A 14,044-nucleotide genomic window follows, 5' to 3' on the forward strand; every position below is an offset into this window, starting at 1 on the left:
TAGGATCACAGGCGTGAGCCACCGCACCCGGCCAGGACATATACTTTTGAAGCAGACGCCACAACACCTGGCTGCAGCCTACCTGAATCCACTGCTCGCGGTTGATCTCCACGCCGTTGGCCCGCAGCGAGGTGATGGCTCGGTCAATGATCTTCTCCACCATCTGCGTGTTGCCATTGGCTTCCTCCAGCTTGGCAGCCGTGATCCAGATGTGCCGGTCTGTAGGAATGTTCTCCCGCGCTTTGTTCAAGACTTTGCGGGCATTTTCATAGGTCTCCAGCCTCGCCAGAGCAAGCCAGAGCTACAGAAGAAGACACCAGCAGAAAGAAAGGACAGCACACTGAGAGGACAGCTCCAAGCCAGATGGTAAACCCACGGCACAGGCCCCCAGCACTGCCACAAGGTTCTACCCAAAAACCTGCAAGGGCCGTGCAGTGGTGTGTGCCTGCAGTCTCAGCTACTCAGAAGGCTGAGGGGAGGATCACCTGAGCCCAGGAATTCAAGGCCAACCTGCGAAACACAGCAAGACCCCATCTCAAAGCAAAGAGCACCAATGAAGGCTTGCAAGGGCCATTTAAACAGAGCCTGTGAGATGTTCACAGCAGATTTCTCACCCAATACACTATTCGTTTATGCTTCTGGACTCGTTAATATTTAGTGACTCTGGCCAGCAGGAAAGCAGGTACGATTCTTGGTCAAATGTCCACACTGTCGCATGTGCACAGTGTGCCAGACTTGACACCAGGTGTTGGGGCGTAAGCTGGCAGGACGTGGCTGCTGCCCTCTCGGGCTAAATGGCCAGATGGGTGCTCAGCCTCCTAGAGTTCTCATGCTCCGGGTATTGTTGATTCTGCAACATTCCATCCCCAAAATGTGTATGGGCTCCATTTATTTTTATGTAAATAAAATAAGATTAATTTTGTTTAGAGAATTTCACAATACCCCTTAGGATAATTAAAGACATACTGGGTATTATAAAACCAAGACTAATAATCACTGCACAGAATGTTGTGAACTGAAACGCTTAAAACTAAGGAAATCCTACTAGCTTTGAGGCAAAGAGCTGACCTCATGCTGGGCTGGCAGAAAGACAGAGCAATGTTTTCTCCCGCCCTGCCACTGTCAGCTCCCAGGACAAACTCTGGGCTGAATTAGCAGGCATGGCCGCTAAGAGTGCCCACCAGCGAGTATTCTGCAGTGGTCAGTGACAAGCTGAGATTCTCTCCTGCACTTCCACCAGGGGCGTGACTAGCCAAAGCCACTGTCCGCCCTGCGTAGCAGCTGTTAGGGAACAGCATCCTGGGACTCCACACTGCCTTCTACTCCCAGAAGCCACAGCCTAGGTGAGCTCGATGCTCCACTATGCCACCAGCAGACACTGACCTTGGGCTCAGGCCTTGGCGGGGCGGTGGCCTTGAGCCCAGCCAACTCACCTCCACGCTGGTGGGGCAGCACTCCACAGCTCGGCTGAGCATGATCCTAGCATCTTCAGGCTCTTCCAGCTCAACAGCTGCTTTCCACAAGCGAACTGAGTTTGGAACATGTTCAAGAGCTGGGCAAGGTCAAACAAGAAATCATGTCACAGGGAGGGAAATCAAAGAGGAGGCTCACGTCATGAGCAAGCTGCTGCCAGCAGGGTGAGGCGGACCCTCCCCTGGTGACAGTCAGGGACCGCATACCCACCCTTCAATGGATCCTTACAGGTCTGGGGAGACACAAACAAGACAAGTGCAGGGTGTGCTGCTGTAGCAGAGAGCGAGGGAGTTTCAAGGATCGCCAGGGACACGTCACAGGACCCAGCATACAGCAACCACATGAACGCACCTCAAAAATACACTGAGCAAAAGGAACCAGTCCCCAGAGAGTCTACACTGTCTGGTTCCTTTTATATGAAGCCTGAGAACAGGCAAAATTGATCTTGGTAAAGAAATCAGAAGCTGGCCAGGCACAGTGGCTCACATCTGTAATCCCAACACACTAGGAGGCCGAGGCGGGAGGATCACTTGAGCTCAGGAGTTTGAGACCAACATGAGCAGGAGCAAGACCCCGTCTCTACTAAAAATAGAAAAATTAGCTGGGCATGGTGGTGCATGCCTGTAAGTCCCAGCTACTTGGGAGGCTGAGGCAGCAGTTGGAGGCTGCAGTGAGCTAGGCTGACACCACGGCACTGTAGCCTGGGCAACAGAGCCAGACTCTGTCTCAAAAAAAAAAAAAAAGAAGTCAGACGAGTAATTGCCAGGGATTGGGGACAGTGTGTGGGGACTGACTGAGAGGCACCAGGGAACTCTCTGGGGTGATGGAAATGCTCTCTGTCTTGGTAGAGTGTGGGCTACATGGGTGTATGCACTCGTGAAGACATCAAACGGTACATGTACAGTTAAGATCTATGTAGTTTATTAAAAATATATAGAAAAAGAAAAATGACCAGTGTCAGAAAGACCTCGTTATTATATGTTTTCCCTTAAAATAAAAATACCTACAACTTAAAAAAAAAAATTTAAGAGCCAACTAGAAGGGACTCCCATTGGACAACGATGGAATGGGCTGGAGGCCAGCAGGAATAGTAACTGCTACCTGGAGACAGCATCAGAAAAAAAATAACTGCAATGTGTTCAAACCCATGAAATAAAAAATACCAAAGAGTTAATGACAATGCCAACAAAGGACCATTAATCACTTTGGAGAACACTGGGAAACAAACTCATTACTCTGACAGTCGCAAGGAGAACAAAGCAAGCATCTACTCTGTAGAACAGAGAGGGAAGTTCTCTTTAAGAAGAATTCTGGCAATAAAAGCAAAAAGAGTGACAGGATTGTAACGTTTTGCACACCCTTGTGAAGTAACCAGTTAACGGGTGCAGGCAGGGTGACCAGCCGCTGCCCAAGGCAGGAGCACACAGGCTGTGGGTCCCCACGAAGAACAAGGGGCCACCACTCACCCTCCACCCAGTGAGAGGGCAGCGAGAGCCACCTCACCTCCCGACACCGCAGAGCCACCGACACTTTCACGCAAGTAAATAAACAAACAAACAAAACAACTGATTCTGCGGGGCCTCCGGCTCCACCTTCCAATTCACGAGAAGACAAAAGAAACAGAGGGCACACGTTAACAGTTTCACGGCTCCAGTGAGCAAAATCCCGACGCCAGGAATCCACGGGAGAACCGACCCAGTTCCCACAGAGACCCCAGAAAAGACATATCGACCAAATGGTGACGTTCAGACTGCGTTTCGATGCTGATTCAGATCAACTGCACACGGGCGTGGTGTGTGCTGACGGGACAGCTGGGAGAACGAACACTGTGGACACCTAGTGACGCGAAGAAATTATCGTTCTTGTTTTAGAAGCGGCATGGTATTTGGATTATCTGTCAAAAAGAGCCTTTTTAGAGGCACACATTAAAACATTTGTCGATGAAATGACCCACCACGCGGGATTTGCCCCACAATGCCCCATGGGGGTAGGGTGAGGGTGGGGCGCAGGAGACGGCACAGCTGGTGCCCGCGGCGCGGGGGGCGGGCACATGGTGCTGCACATAGCTCCATTTCCTACGGGCTCAAAATTAATCTTACAGAGAAACAAATGCTACACGAGAAGGCAGCCACCGGAGGGGAAGGGCCAGCCAGGCGGCTTGTGCTGAGTGGGCGGCAGAAATTACAGGAAAAACAGCAGAAACGAGCCCGGAGTCCATGTCCGTCCAGGCTGCTGTGCACCTGAGGGCCCCAGAGCACTTGCTCCTTCCTGGTCCCGGAGGAGGAGGAGGACGACAAAGCCCCTTCACCACACGCAGAGAGGCGTCAAGGAAGAGAGACAGAGACCACGACATCTGTGGTCCAGGAGCTTTCAAATCTTCGTTTAAGCAGCAGAGTTCTTTCTTCAGATGCCAATTACCAAAAAGTGTCCAGTACAGGGCAGATGCAGACTGCAGGGGGACCAGAGGAAGGCCCTGGCTGGGGTGACAGGGGCTGCAGGGAGCTGAACACTGAACACAACCTGAGCTTTCAGGCACAGGCAGGAAACCAGAATGCTTCTAGGGCGGCCCCCAAAGGATTGTGTTTCTTGTAAACACATGGGCCGAGCTTGCTGAAGACAGACCCAAGAGTCAAACCTATAGAACGAGCAGACCCGCAGTAACTCCCCAAGAAATCAAGGCACAGACTGGGCCATCTGGGGAAGCTGGACGAAGCCGGGACGTGACCCCTAAGCCTCCCTGAGCCCTACTCACCAGCAGAAGCAACTCCCCGCTCACATCTGAGGGGACGGGGCTTCCCTCCCCTACGCACCTAATGACAATCCTATAGGGGCCCTGTCCCCTCTCCTAGGCCGAGCCAGACGGCACCCTGCCCCACAGCACACCTCACCAGTCCCGGAAGGGACATTGTTACACCAACCAGATCTGGCCAATCAGGAAGCCGCATGTACCTGAGACGTCCAGATAGGCGGGCCAGAGAGGGGAAGACACACCCACAAACACCAAGGGCCACCCCACAGCGGAGTTTTGAAGGATGCCACAGTAGGCGCCATGTCAGAGCTTTTCCTCCACGATGAAAATCCAGCTGCCCTGGCAGGGACTGAACATTTGGCTAAGGGACACTAAGTGACTGAGCAACCTGCTGCCCACGTGAACTGGGCATCGTCTGACAGGCCAAGCCACTAGGCTGGGTGGGTGCAGCAGTCTAATCAGGTAGAAACGGCACAGAGGAAACATGGGTGGAACGAAGACAGGTAAAGCACAGGTAAGCTGCCTGAGCCCTGGGGCAGACGCCTTCCTCCCTCAGCCCACACGTACAGCCTCTGGAGAGCTCCTTCGGATCAAGGGACTGGGAAAGAAAAAGTCCACTGTGGTTTACACAGTTCTGCACAGCACACTGGCGCCGCTGCCCCAGCCTGGAATTAAGTGATCACCCGTCGTCCTCCTGGTCAACCGAAAGACAGCCAGAAGGCAGAGCTGCACTACTTCCCTGACTCACGCAGAACACGGCCTTACCAATCGCTCTTCACGCAAAGCCAGGGCCTGCGGCACAGCGTGAGGCCCCCTGAGCACCGGCTGAAACACCCCGAAAGGACAGGCCTCAACCCTACAGAGTGCAATAAATGCTGTGAGCAGACACCAATCTACAGGGCTGGACCTTGCACAGCCACAATGCTCAGGCACAGGAATAAGCAGAGATGTCTGAGTGGCTCCCCCAGACTAAGTCTCTTCTCCACCAGTGAACCCTACTGTCAAAAGGTCTAACCCCAGGGGAGGGTGTGTCCGCCAGGGCTCCCTCTGGCGTCCTCGTCCTCGTGCACAAGCCCTGGCTGCAGAGGCTGACCCGACTTCAAGGTCAGAGTCAGTTGCTGTCATACTCTGAGGAGACTGTCTGGAGCCCAGAGGGTCCCAAGTTGGACTTCAATATTTCTGTTTCCAGGAGACAAGTTAATGGAAACTACAGCAGCTAAAAAAAGCAAAACCACCAAGGATCCAGAACCTTTAGGGATAAATATTTGGGTCACCTATCCAGGTAAAGAACCCTGACCAGGCAAGATGACAGCAGAGGGTACAGCAGCGAAAGAAGAAAGTCCTGACCTGCAACAAGGGGACCAGGCACAGAAAGAGAACACGGAACTACACATCTGTTTTCCTGTTTGTTCTCCATGCATTTGAGGAGGGTGTGGGGCAGTATCTGTCTACACATTAACCACTTCTTAGTACTTCTTCATATTGCTGGAGATGAACTTCTTAAGTGTCTAAAGTACAGAGTACTCCTGTGGGACTGAACTCATGGAGTCGTTAAATCCACCCAGAGATGGGTGGCCCCAGGACTCTGCCTTCACTTTTTGGGAGACAGTGCACCAGTACATTTCCATTAGCATTTCATCAGCAGCCCACAGGAGTGGTGCTAAAACCGATAAAACCAACCACCACTGATCAATCTGGTACTTTCTAAATCATCCCATGTTAAGACCCCTCAGAGGGTGGTGGCTTTATCGGCAGGAGCAGAGGAAGCACCAAGTCAGACAACACACATAAAGGAGCCACATGCCCTTGAAGTTGGCCCGGAAACACGCGTCCTGCGCTCTACGCGCACCTGTGAGGATGTGACCATGCAGAGGCCAACATGGTTTCCTGACTCCACTGACTCTGCAGGGAGGACATCTGATGAGCCGAGGGCTGTGCTGTCCCTGTGCCCCACCACACGCGGTGATGGCTACTAGAAGATGCCATACCTAACGAGCCACAGCATACGGTTTCGGTGTAAAAACAACTCCACTTTCATATTTCTGCGTTAACTGGCAGGGGAACACAGCATTTCCCACATATCGTGTGAGGAGTAGACAGGGAACAGCCAGCGGGCTGGCCCCTCCAGGGCACCCTGACCAGTGAGCTCACAGGCTGCACCATCCCCCATCCTGGAAAACCTCCGCCTTTCACAGAGAAGACCCTGAAGCTCAGAGGTCAAGCACCTGCCCAAGGCCGCGCAGCTTCCTCAGGCCTCAGATCAGCACCCAAAATGCCTGCTCTCCCAACAAAGGACTAGAGCGTCAGCTCTGCCCAACTCCGACCCAGAGCTCACAGACACACACGCCCTACCAAGGCTCCTGGGGGCTGGCAGGTGTCCTAAGTCACTGATGGAGGTGGCTGTCATCTTCAGTACAAAAACCAGACCCTTCAATTACTGAGCTTTGACCCAGGAACCCCAGAAAAAAGAATGCTGTTTGAGAAACACTCGAAGGAAGCGGGCAGGCCAGGACCAGGGTTAGGAGCAGTGGCAAAGGCCAGCCTGGTGATTCAAAGTTCGTTCCACCTTGGCGCAGCTTCTCTGCCCAGGAGAGAACAAAGCCAGGAGGCTGCTCCTAAGGCCCAGGGTGTCTTTGCAGAAGCTCCCTCAACACTCCCCACCTCCACAAGCACGTTCCCCTCTCCAAATCTGAAGCCAACTGGAAACGCACCCAGACAATCTAGTGGTTAGCAGGGAGTGGCCACAAAGACATTCATGACCATTCATCAAACTGTGGCAGGGGGAATTCAGTAGAGCTTTCCTAAATAAATAATGCTAATTACACGAAGTTTGATGTGCTCTCCATCAGAGAACTGTTTTCCTGGCTGAAAAAGGTAAGAAGTTGATTTCTATAAACCGAGACAGGTGCTAGCACTCTGCTCCTGGCGTCACTGTAAAAGACTGCCTCTGAGCACACGATAGGTTACCGGCTGTAATCAAGAAACCAGACCTGACAGAGGAGAGCACCTTCAACCTCACGAGAACTGGAGAACACAAGAAAGAAAGGGGGAGAGGGAGGGAGAGAGGGAGAGGGAGAGAGAGAGAGAGAGAGAGAGAGACACACACACACACACGACTTCATCCAGCCTCTAACGAACACAGACAGTAAACGGGCAGAAGCTACATTTGATAAGCGGTTTTCTACCGAAGAGCCCGGCCCTGCACGGCCCTGACGCTCAGCACACCAGCCCCAATGTGACCCACACCTACCTGACATTTCACTTAAACACACATATAAAGAAACTGCCGGAAACCTCACTGAAAACTGGCCTGGATTCTATAAAATATACCTTATTTTACCCAGGCTACAAATTCATGTACAATAAGCCATCTGCACAGGTTTACTACTCTGACTAGCGTCTATTCTGGAACAACATTCCAAAGCAGCATCGACTATACAGTTCCGGTGGAGGGAGAAACAGAGCTCCTTTTATGAATCCAGAGTAATGAATAATAAACTACCCGCAAAGTTCCACCTTGGCAGGGAGGCCCGGACAGAATCAGTTTCCCAGGCAGGCAAACCGTTCTTCACTTCTCTGACCACGGGCTGATGGCAGAGGCTGCAGGTAATCGTTCGACCAATGTGCACCTCTGGTGTTTCCCTGGCAGAGAAAATGACTAACACCCACAAAGGGCCTACTACGTGCCAGATGCTGGCTCGGCCTACTGCTTCACAGAGACCATCTTGTTTAGCCCTCCAGAGACCCAAGAGGTAGGGTTTGAACTAGTATTGTCCTCATCTCGTAGATGAGGACAGCTGCACCCGGGTGACTGCCTGGCACACTCCAGGCCACATAGCTAGAAAGAGGCATCTCAGCCAGGACAGGAACCCCCCCACCAGCATTCCTCCCCCAAGAAGGGTCCAAGGGCAGAGGGAGCCGAGCCCAGGATAAGGCCTGGAAAACATCACTGGTTCCTTAACCACTCTCACCAAAAGCCCGAGCCAACAGCAGAAAAGCTGCTCCCAAGAGCAGTGGAGAGCAGGAAGTGGAGAAGGCACACCTCCTTCAGGGGACGAAGAGTACCCAGGAGCACTCGCTTGTCAACGGGCACCACCGAGGGAGGCTCACCTTTCCGAAGAACCCGCTTCTTTGCTCGAATGTCTGTTTCCAGCTCTGCTGCTCGAATGTAAATCCTAACAGACTGTGGAAGATGACGGACAGCTTGGGCCACCACGGCCTTGGCCGTGTCCCCGGGCTGCAACCTGGCTGCTTCTAGCCAGACGTCTTCACTCTGTTGGGCCACAGAAAAGAGCAGTGAGGCTATGGGCAGACTGGAAGCCGCGAGGGAGAAGCAGGTGCCTCTGGAGCAGATCCTGAGGCCCCCAGACTTTATGAAAGTCAGCCAGCTGGGCCTCAAACGTACCCATGCCAGAGCTCTCCATTATGCCAAAGCTTAGGAACACAGAGACTACATCTGAATGAGGGACACGTATGACACTTCACGAAAAAAATACAATTTGCCCAGCAGGATAAGTCCACAGAGAAAGCAGAGACTGTATGTCTGCCTGGGAAGTTCTGATTTGCACCTCATGTCCTAGGATAATTACTCACAGGGCCTCCTTCCCTGTGGAAAATACCCCAGTCTGCACGATGAAGTATATGGGCACTTAGAGGGTTTCACAGTACTTGCTAAAGCTTGTCTAATCACTCCACCTCCAAAAACAAAAGTGCTAGATTATTCTTTTAAGAGTCGTCACCAACCATTAGGTTTATTACATTGGGGGGGGGGGTGAAGAGCTAATTTAAGCTCTTTCTAGTTAAGCTTATCTTGCCATTAAACTAACAGTGGAATGGCCTTCACTCCATGTGAAAACAAACAGGACAAAAACTGCTTTCCCACTTTCCACATCCTCCCCAGACTGTCCTGCTGCCTATAGTTTCAACACCAAAAGACAGACGGATTTGCTCTAGCTTGAGCTTACTCCCGTAGGGGCTGGCAACCGTGTGGCATTCCAGAAAAATGCCCTACAATGTGTCTCACCTTGGGGCACATCTCCGTCCCCTTCATAATAAGGTTTCGAGCCACTTGTAGCTTCCCAGTGACTTCTTCCAGGCGGGCTGATGCAATCCAAGCTGGTGGGTGATGAGGATTTGTCTCCCGAACAGACTTGAGGAGCAGTCTCGCCTTCTTGATATCACTACAGGAGTGGGAATGCACATAGCATCAGGCCACGCTGCCAGGGGTGCGCCCAAAACCCAGAAAGGAGGTACCCACTTCACAGAAACAATGTATGAGCTACTAATCCTAATGTCCCAAGAGATACAAACCAACTCAAGACTCCAGTCAGCACCATTCCAAGCCTGTCTGGCACCCCTGCAGACAAATTCTAGGAACTGAAGGTCCAGACAGCAGACCAGGGCGCAATCATCAAGCTACTTTCTAGCCCAGCACAGGTCAGACTTGGAACGTTATTTGTAAAACATTTAACGTACACGATGAATGGATATAGATATATCTTAAAGGGAAAACCAAACTAATCCACTATATATTTCTCAGAACATCTATGGCCCATTTTGGGTTTTTTGGATTTTTTTTATTTTTTTGTGAGACAGCATCTCACTCTGTCGCCCAGGCTGGACTGCAGTGGTGCAATCATAGCTCGCTGTAGCTTCAAACTCCTGGCCTCAAGCGATCCTCCCACCTTGGCCTCCCAAAGTGCTGGGATTACAGGAGTGAGCCACCTCGCCCAGTCCTATGTCACATTTTGTCTGCATATTTCCCAAATAAAATCCAAAACATTCTAGGCAACTGGAGTTCCCATCCCAACCCGTCGATTCTGCAAAGCACTCACTTGATATCCCCTCCATGGGTCGGGATCATAGAATTTAAATCCGTCAGATAGCCTTTGGGGTCAACCACAGTCTGTCCACTCACCGAGTCAGACACCTGTGAGACAGGCCAAGCTGAGAGTCAGCTGGATGTGACCAGGGACATCTGAAACAAAGTGATCAGAGGGTCCCTGGAACCCCTTCCCACAATCCTGATTGCCAGTGGGTAGTCAGAAGGAAAAGGAAGAAAACAACCTTAGTGTCCCCATCCAGATAATGGTTTGTGACAATAAACAAATCTCTTCTATATGATAAAAAGATTTATATCTAAAAAACGAAACTGTGAAAATCCCAGGGAAAAAAACAAGGTAGACATAAAAAAAACTAAGAACAAGTGAAATCCAGAAATCATAAAGCACTGATAACTTCTACTAAAAATAAAAACTTGTATATAGCAGTTAATTATATTATAAATAAAAAAAACCAATTTAAAAAAATAGGCAAAAGACGTCTTCTAAAGAAGACGTACACGTGCTCAACATCACTACTTGCTAGGGAAATGCAAATCAAAACCACAATGAGATACTACTTTACACCCATCAGGATGGCTATATTCAAGGAAAACAAGTGTTGGCAGGAACGCGGAGACACTGGAACCCTCGGGCACCGCACCTGGAAATGGAACGCGGTGCAGCTGCTGCCGAAGACACTGCGGCAGCTCCTCAAAAATTTACACAGAATTGCCGCACGTTTCAGCAATCCCACTTCGAGGTGTATACCCCAAAGAATTGAAAACAGTCTCAAATACTTGCATGCCCACGTTCATACCAACATTATTCACAATGAGCCAACAGGTGGAAGCAGTGCAAGCGTCCATCGACAGATAAATAGATACGCAAAATGTGGAACGCATGCACAGAATGTTCTTCAGCCTAAAAGAGGAAGGATGTTCTGACACACACTGAAACACGGACGGATGAACCTTGAGGACATTATGGTAAGTAATGTCACAGAAAGACAAATAATGTACGATTCCACTCATATGAGGTCCCCAGAGTCATCGGATTCATAGAGGACAAACAGTAGAATTGCGGTTGCCAGAGCTGGGGAGAGGGGGTGGGAGTCAGTGTTTAACGGTGACAGAGTTTCAGTTTGGGAAGACAAAGAGAGTTCTGGATTTGGATAGTGGTGATGGTCACCTAACATGAATATACTTAAGTAAGTGAATATACACTTAAAAATGATTAAAAAATAGTAAATTCTGCATTACATATATTTTACCCCAAAAAATTATTATGATAAAGTTTTTGTTAAAGAAAAAATTTCTATACTCCACAAACGAGACAGAGAAACAATAAAAAGCAACATGCAGGGGCTGAGCCCCACAGCTGCCCCCCTCCCCTCCCCTTTTTGTATAATTTAATAAAGAAAGGGTTGCGCTTCTGTTTTTAAAAAAAAAAAAAAAGCAACATGCAACATAAATGACAACCGTGTTAAACCCAAGAAGGAAACAACAAAAGAGGACTTTCACAGAACCACTGAGGCTCCCGTCTGTGAACAGTCGGCTTCACCACTCACTGAAATGCAAACCGAACGGAGGCTCGCTGGGCTGGGGGAGAAGGAGGCTGCCTCTCACTGGCAAAAATGACAGCAATGACACGCTCTGACCCCGCAGTGCCACATGCCAAGCGCATGATCACACAGGCACACTTACCCAGTTTAACAAGTGTGAAATGACACATTTTGGAAAGTAATCTGACACTAAGTAAGTGTATGTGAAACTTTTCCTTAAAATATTTTAAAAACAAGCTGCCACCCAGGAGCCCTACCCGTCCCCTGGTGGTGATCTCTACAGAGTGTAGCCCTGGACACCTCCTAGGTATGTGCAAATACACCCACAAAGGGATATACTTTTCTTCCAACACACACAGAAAATTATACATACTACTCTGTAACTGGTTTTGGGTTGTTTTTTTTTTGTTTTTTTGTTTTTGTTTTTTTAGAGACCGGGTCTCACTCTGTCAGCCAGGCTACAGTGCAGTGGTGTGATCATAGCTCACTGTAGCCTCAAATTTCCGGGCTCAAGAGATCTTCCTGCCTCAGTCTCCCAAAGCACTGAAATTATAGGCCAAACCCAGCCACATTTATTTTTTATGCGAAGAGGAAAGGACCCTAAGCTTCACCAACAGGGCACGTGTGACTTGTCATGAGTGTCCTCGTTACCTACAATGGCCCCCGGGTTCCCAAGGGGAGGGCAGATGTGACACACGGGGCCAGCCCTTGGCTTGTGGCGGTCTGAGCACACTGGGCCTGCGCACCCTACAGGTAGACACACAGACCCAAATGCACACAGAATCTCGACCACTCTTTGTAATGGGACAGGAAATCTTACATTGTCACAAGTCTGCTTATCTCATGACAAAGTACTTAGGATGAAATTTTCACATTTCTGTTTTGAATTTTTTGGTTTTTTCTTTAAAAACAAGCATATATTAATTTTATAATCAGAAAAAAAAAATTTTAAATGCCGTCTGTAAGAAAGCATTGCATGACCAATTCTCACCTGGCTCAGCCTCATGTCCATCAGGGTGTTCCTCGCTTGGCCAATCTTCCTCATGTCCAGCTCACCTGTGCCAGGTGTCATCAATCCTGGTGTCATTCCACCTGGGTAGGGAGTATTCAGTCCACCTGGGTAGGGTGTATTAAGACCTCCAAATTGCTGTGGGGAGGGGAGAGAATAAACTGCTGGCTTGCACTGTCATGCCAAAGAACTTGTTCTCTCTGAAATCTTTCCACTGTGACCTGACATGTCCCAGTTCTGCAGACAGACTCAGCCACAGCACAGCCACCAACCCGAAGCATTGCTTTCAGACTGCCCACCATTCCCACCGCTGCTCTGTCTAACCAGACTAAGGAAGCCCAGCTGCTTTCTTGGATGCTCACGGTTTGTCGGGGATCCACCGAAGTATGATTCTCTCCAGTCTGTAAGTGTTTGGCAAAGAAACTGTCGGGAACAGGGGTCAGCTTCTCATAGCGTGGGTTCCGCTGGCGTTTGTTTCTGGCGTCGCCAACCTCAGGGATGCTCAGCCACTCTTCTTCTGTGACTTCCGCCAGCTTCCTCTGGAGACATCCAGCCCCGAAAACATTAATTCTCTGGCAGAATTTCACATGCACAGGTAGAACCATGCTCTCCCTCACCCCTAGCCTCCTGATCCCCATGCTTTAGAAAGGATTCTGATGCAGAAATGATTTTCTACATCACTTAGAAAAATCAATTTATTACATCTGCTCTACAGCACTAAAATGTAAATTATTCTATCAAAACCTAGTAGACATGGTTTACAAAATCTCATGTAAAAATGGAGTCAACATGACAAAGAAAATAAGTTCATTTGTCCCACCTTTTACAGTAGGGGGAGGAAAGGGTTTTTTTACACACATATACACATAATTAAACATACTGAAGCAAAGACCTTCTTCTAAGCAATAAGCCTGAACGAAACATAAATCAAGTTAGTAAAGTCTCGTCAATTCCACACCAGGAGTCTGCTTCTCTGCCAGTTAGGGTAACAGCATCAGAGACAGCATGCCATTCTATCTACTTACTTTCAGATCTGAGAACTGCTGTTGGATTTTGGGACGTTCCATACGGTATTTCTCAATTTCTTCTTTCTCCTTTTGCTCCCTAGAAAATAAAATGTGCATACATTAGACATTGTGGATGTCCATTCTGAACAAAGCTGCTTTATTATATGTCTTAATTAAATCATCATCTTTATTATATGTCTTAATTAAGGGACAATTCTACACTCTCAGCAGCTAAATCAAATATATTTTAAGGCCAGGTATGGTGGCTCACACCTGTAATTCCAGTACTCGGGGATGTTGAGGCAGGAGTATCACTTGAGGCCAGGAATTCAAGACCAACCTGGGCAACATATCACAACCCCATCTCTACCCAGAAAAAAATTTTTTTTTTTTTTTGAGACAGAGTCTCGCTCTGTTGCCCCA

At 49.3% G+C, this 14,044-nt stretch overlaps 1 protein-coding gene across 1 annotated transcript in view; it reads right to left on the bottom strand.

Annotated features, from left to right (window-relative positions):
- PRPF6 (pre-mRNA processing factor 6) overlaps positions 1-14,044 on the bottom strand; it is a 36,550-nt gene that overhangs the window by 15,428 nt on the left and 7,078 nt on the right. The window contains exons 4-11 of the mRNA XM_012654596.1: positions 13,640-13,718; positions 12,977-13,153; positions 12,597-12,752; positions 10,057-10,151; positions 9,246-9,402; positions 8,333-8,495; positions 1,434-1,552; positions 83-301 (exon numbers count right to left, since the gene is read on the bottom strand). Of these exons, the coding sequence (XP_012510050.1) occupies positions 83-301; positions 1,434-1,552; positions 8,333-8,495; positions 9,246-9,402; positions 10,057-10,151; positions 12,597-12,752; positions 12,977-13,153; positions 13,640-13,718 (1,165 nt within the window). The remainder of the gene's footprint in view (positions 1-82; positions 302-1,433; positions 1,553-8,332; positions 8,496-9,245; positions 9,403-10,056; positions 10,152-12,596; positions 12,753-12,976; positions 13,154-13,639; positions 13,719-14,044) is intronic.

The sequence above is a fragment of the Propithecus coquereli genome, unplaced genomic scaffold (genome assembly GCF_000956105.1).
Source record: "Propithecus coquereli isolate 6110/MARCELLA unplaced genomic scaffold, Pcoq_1.0 Scaffold442, whole genome shotgun sequence".
Taxonomy (NCBI): domain Eukaryota; kingdom Metazoa; phylum Chordata; class Mammalia; order Primates; family Indriidae; genus Propithecus; species Propithecus coquereli.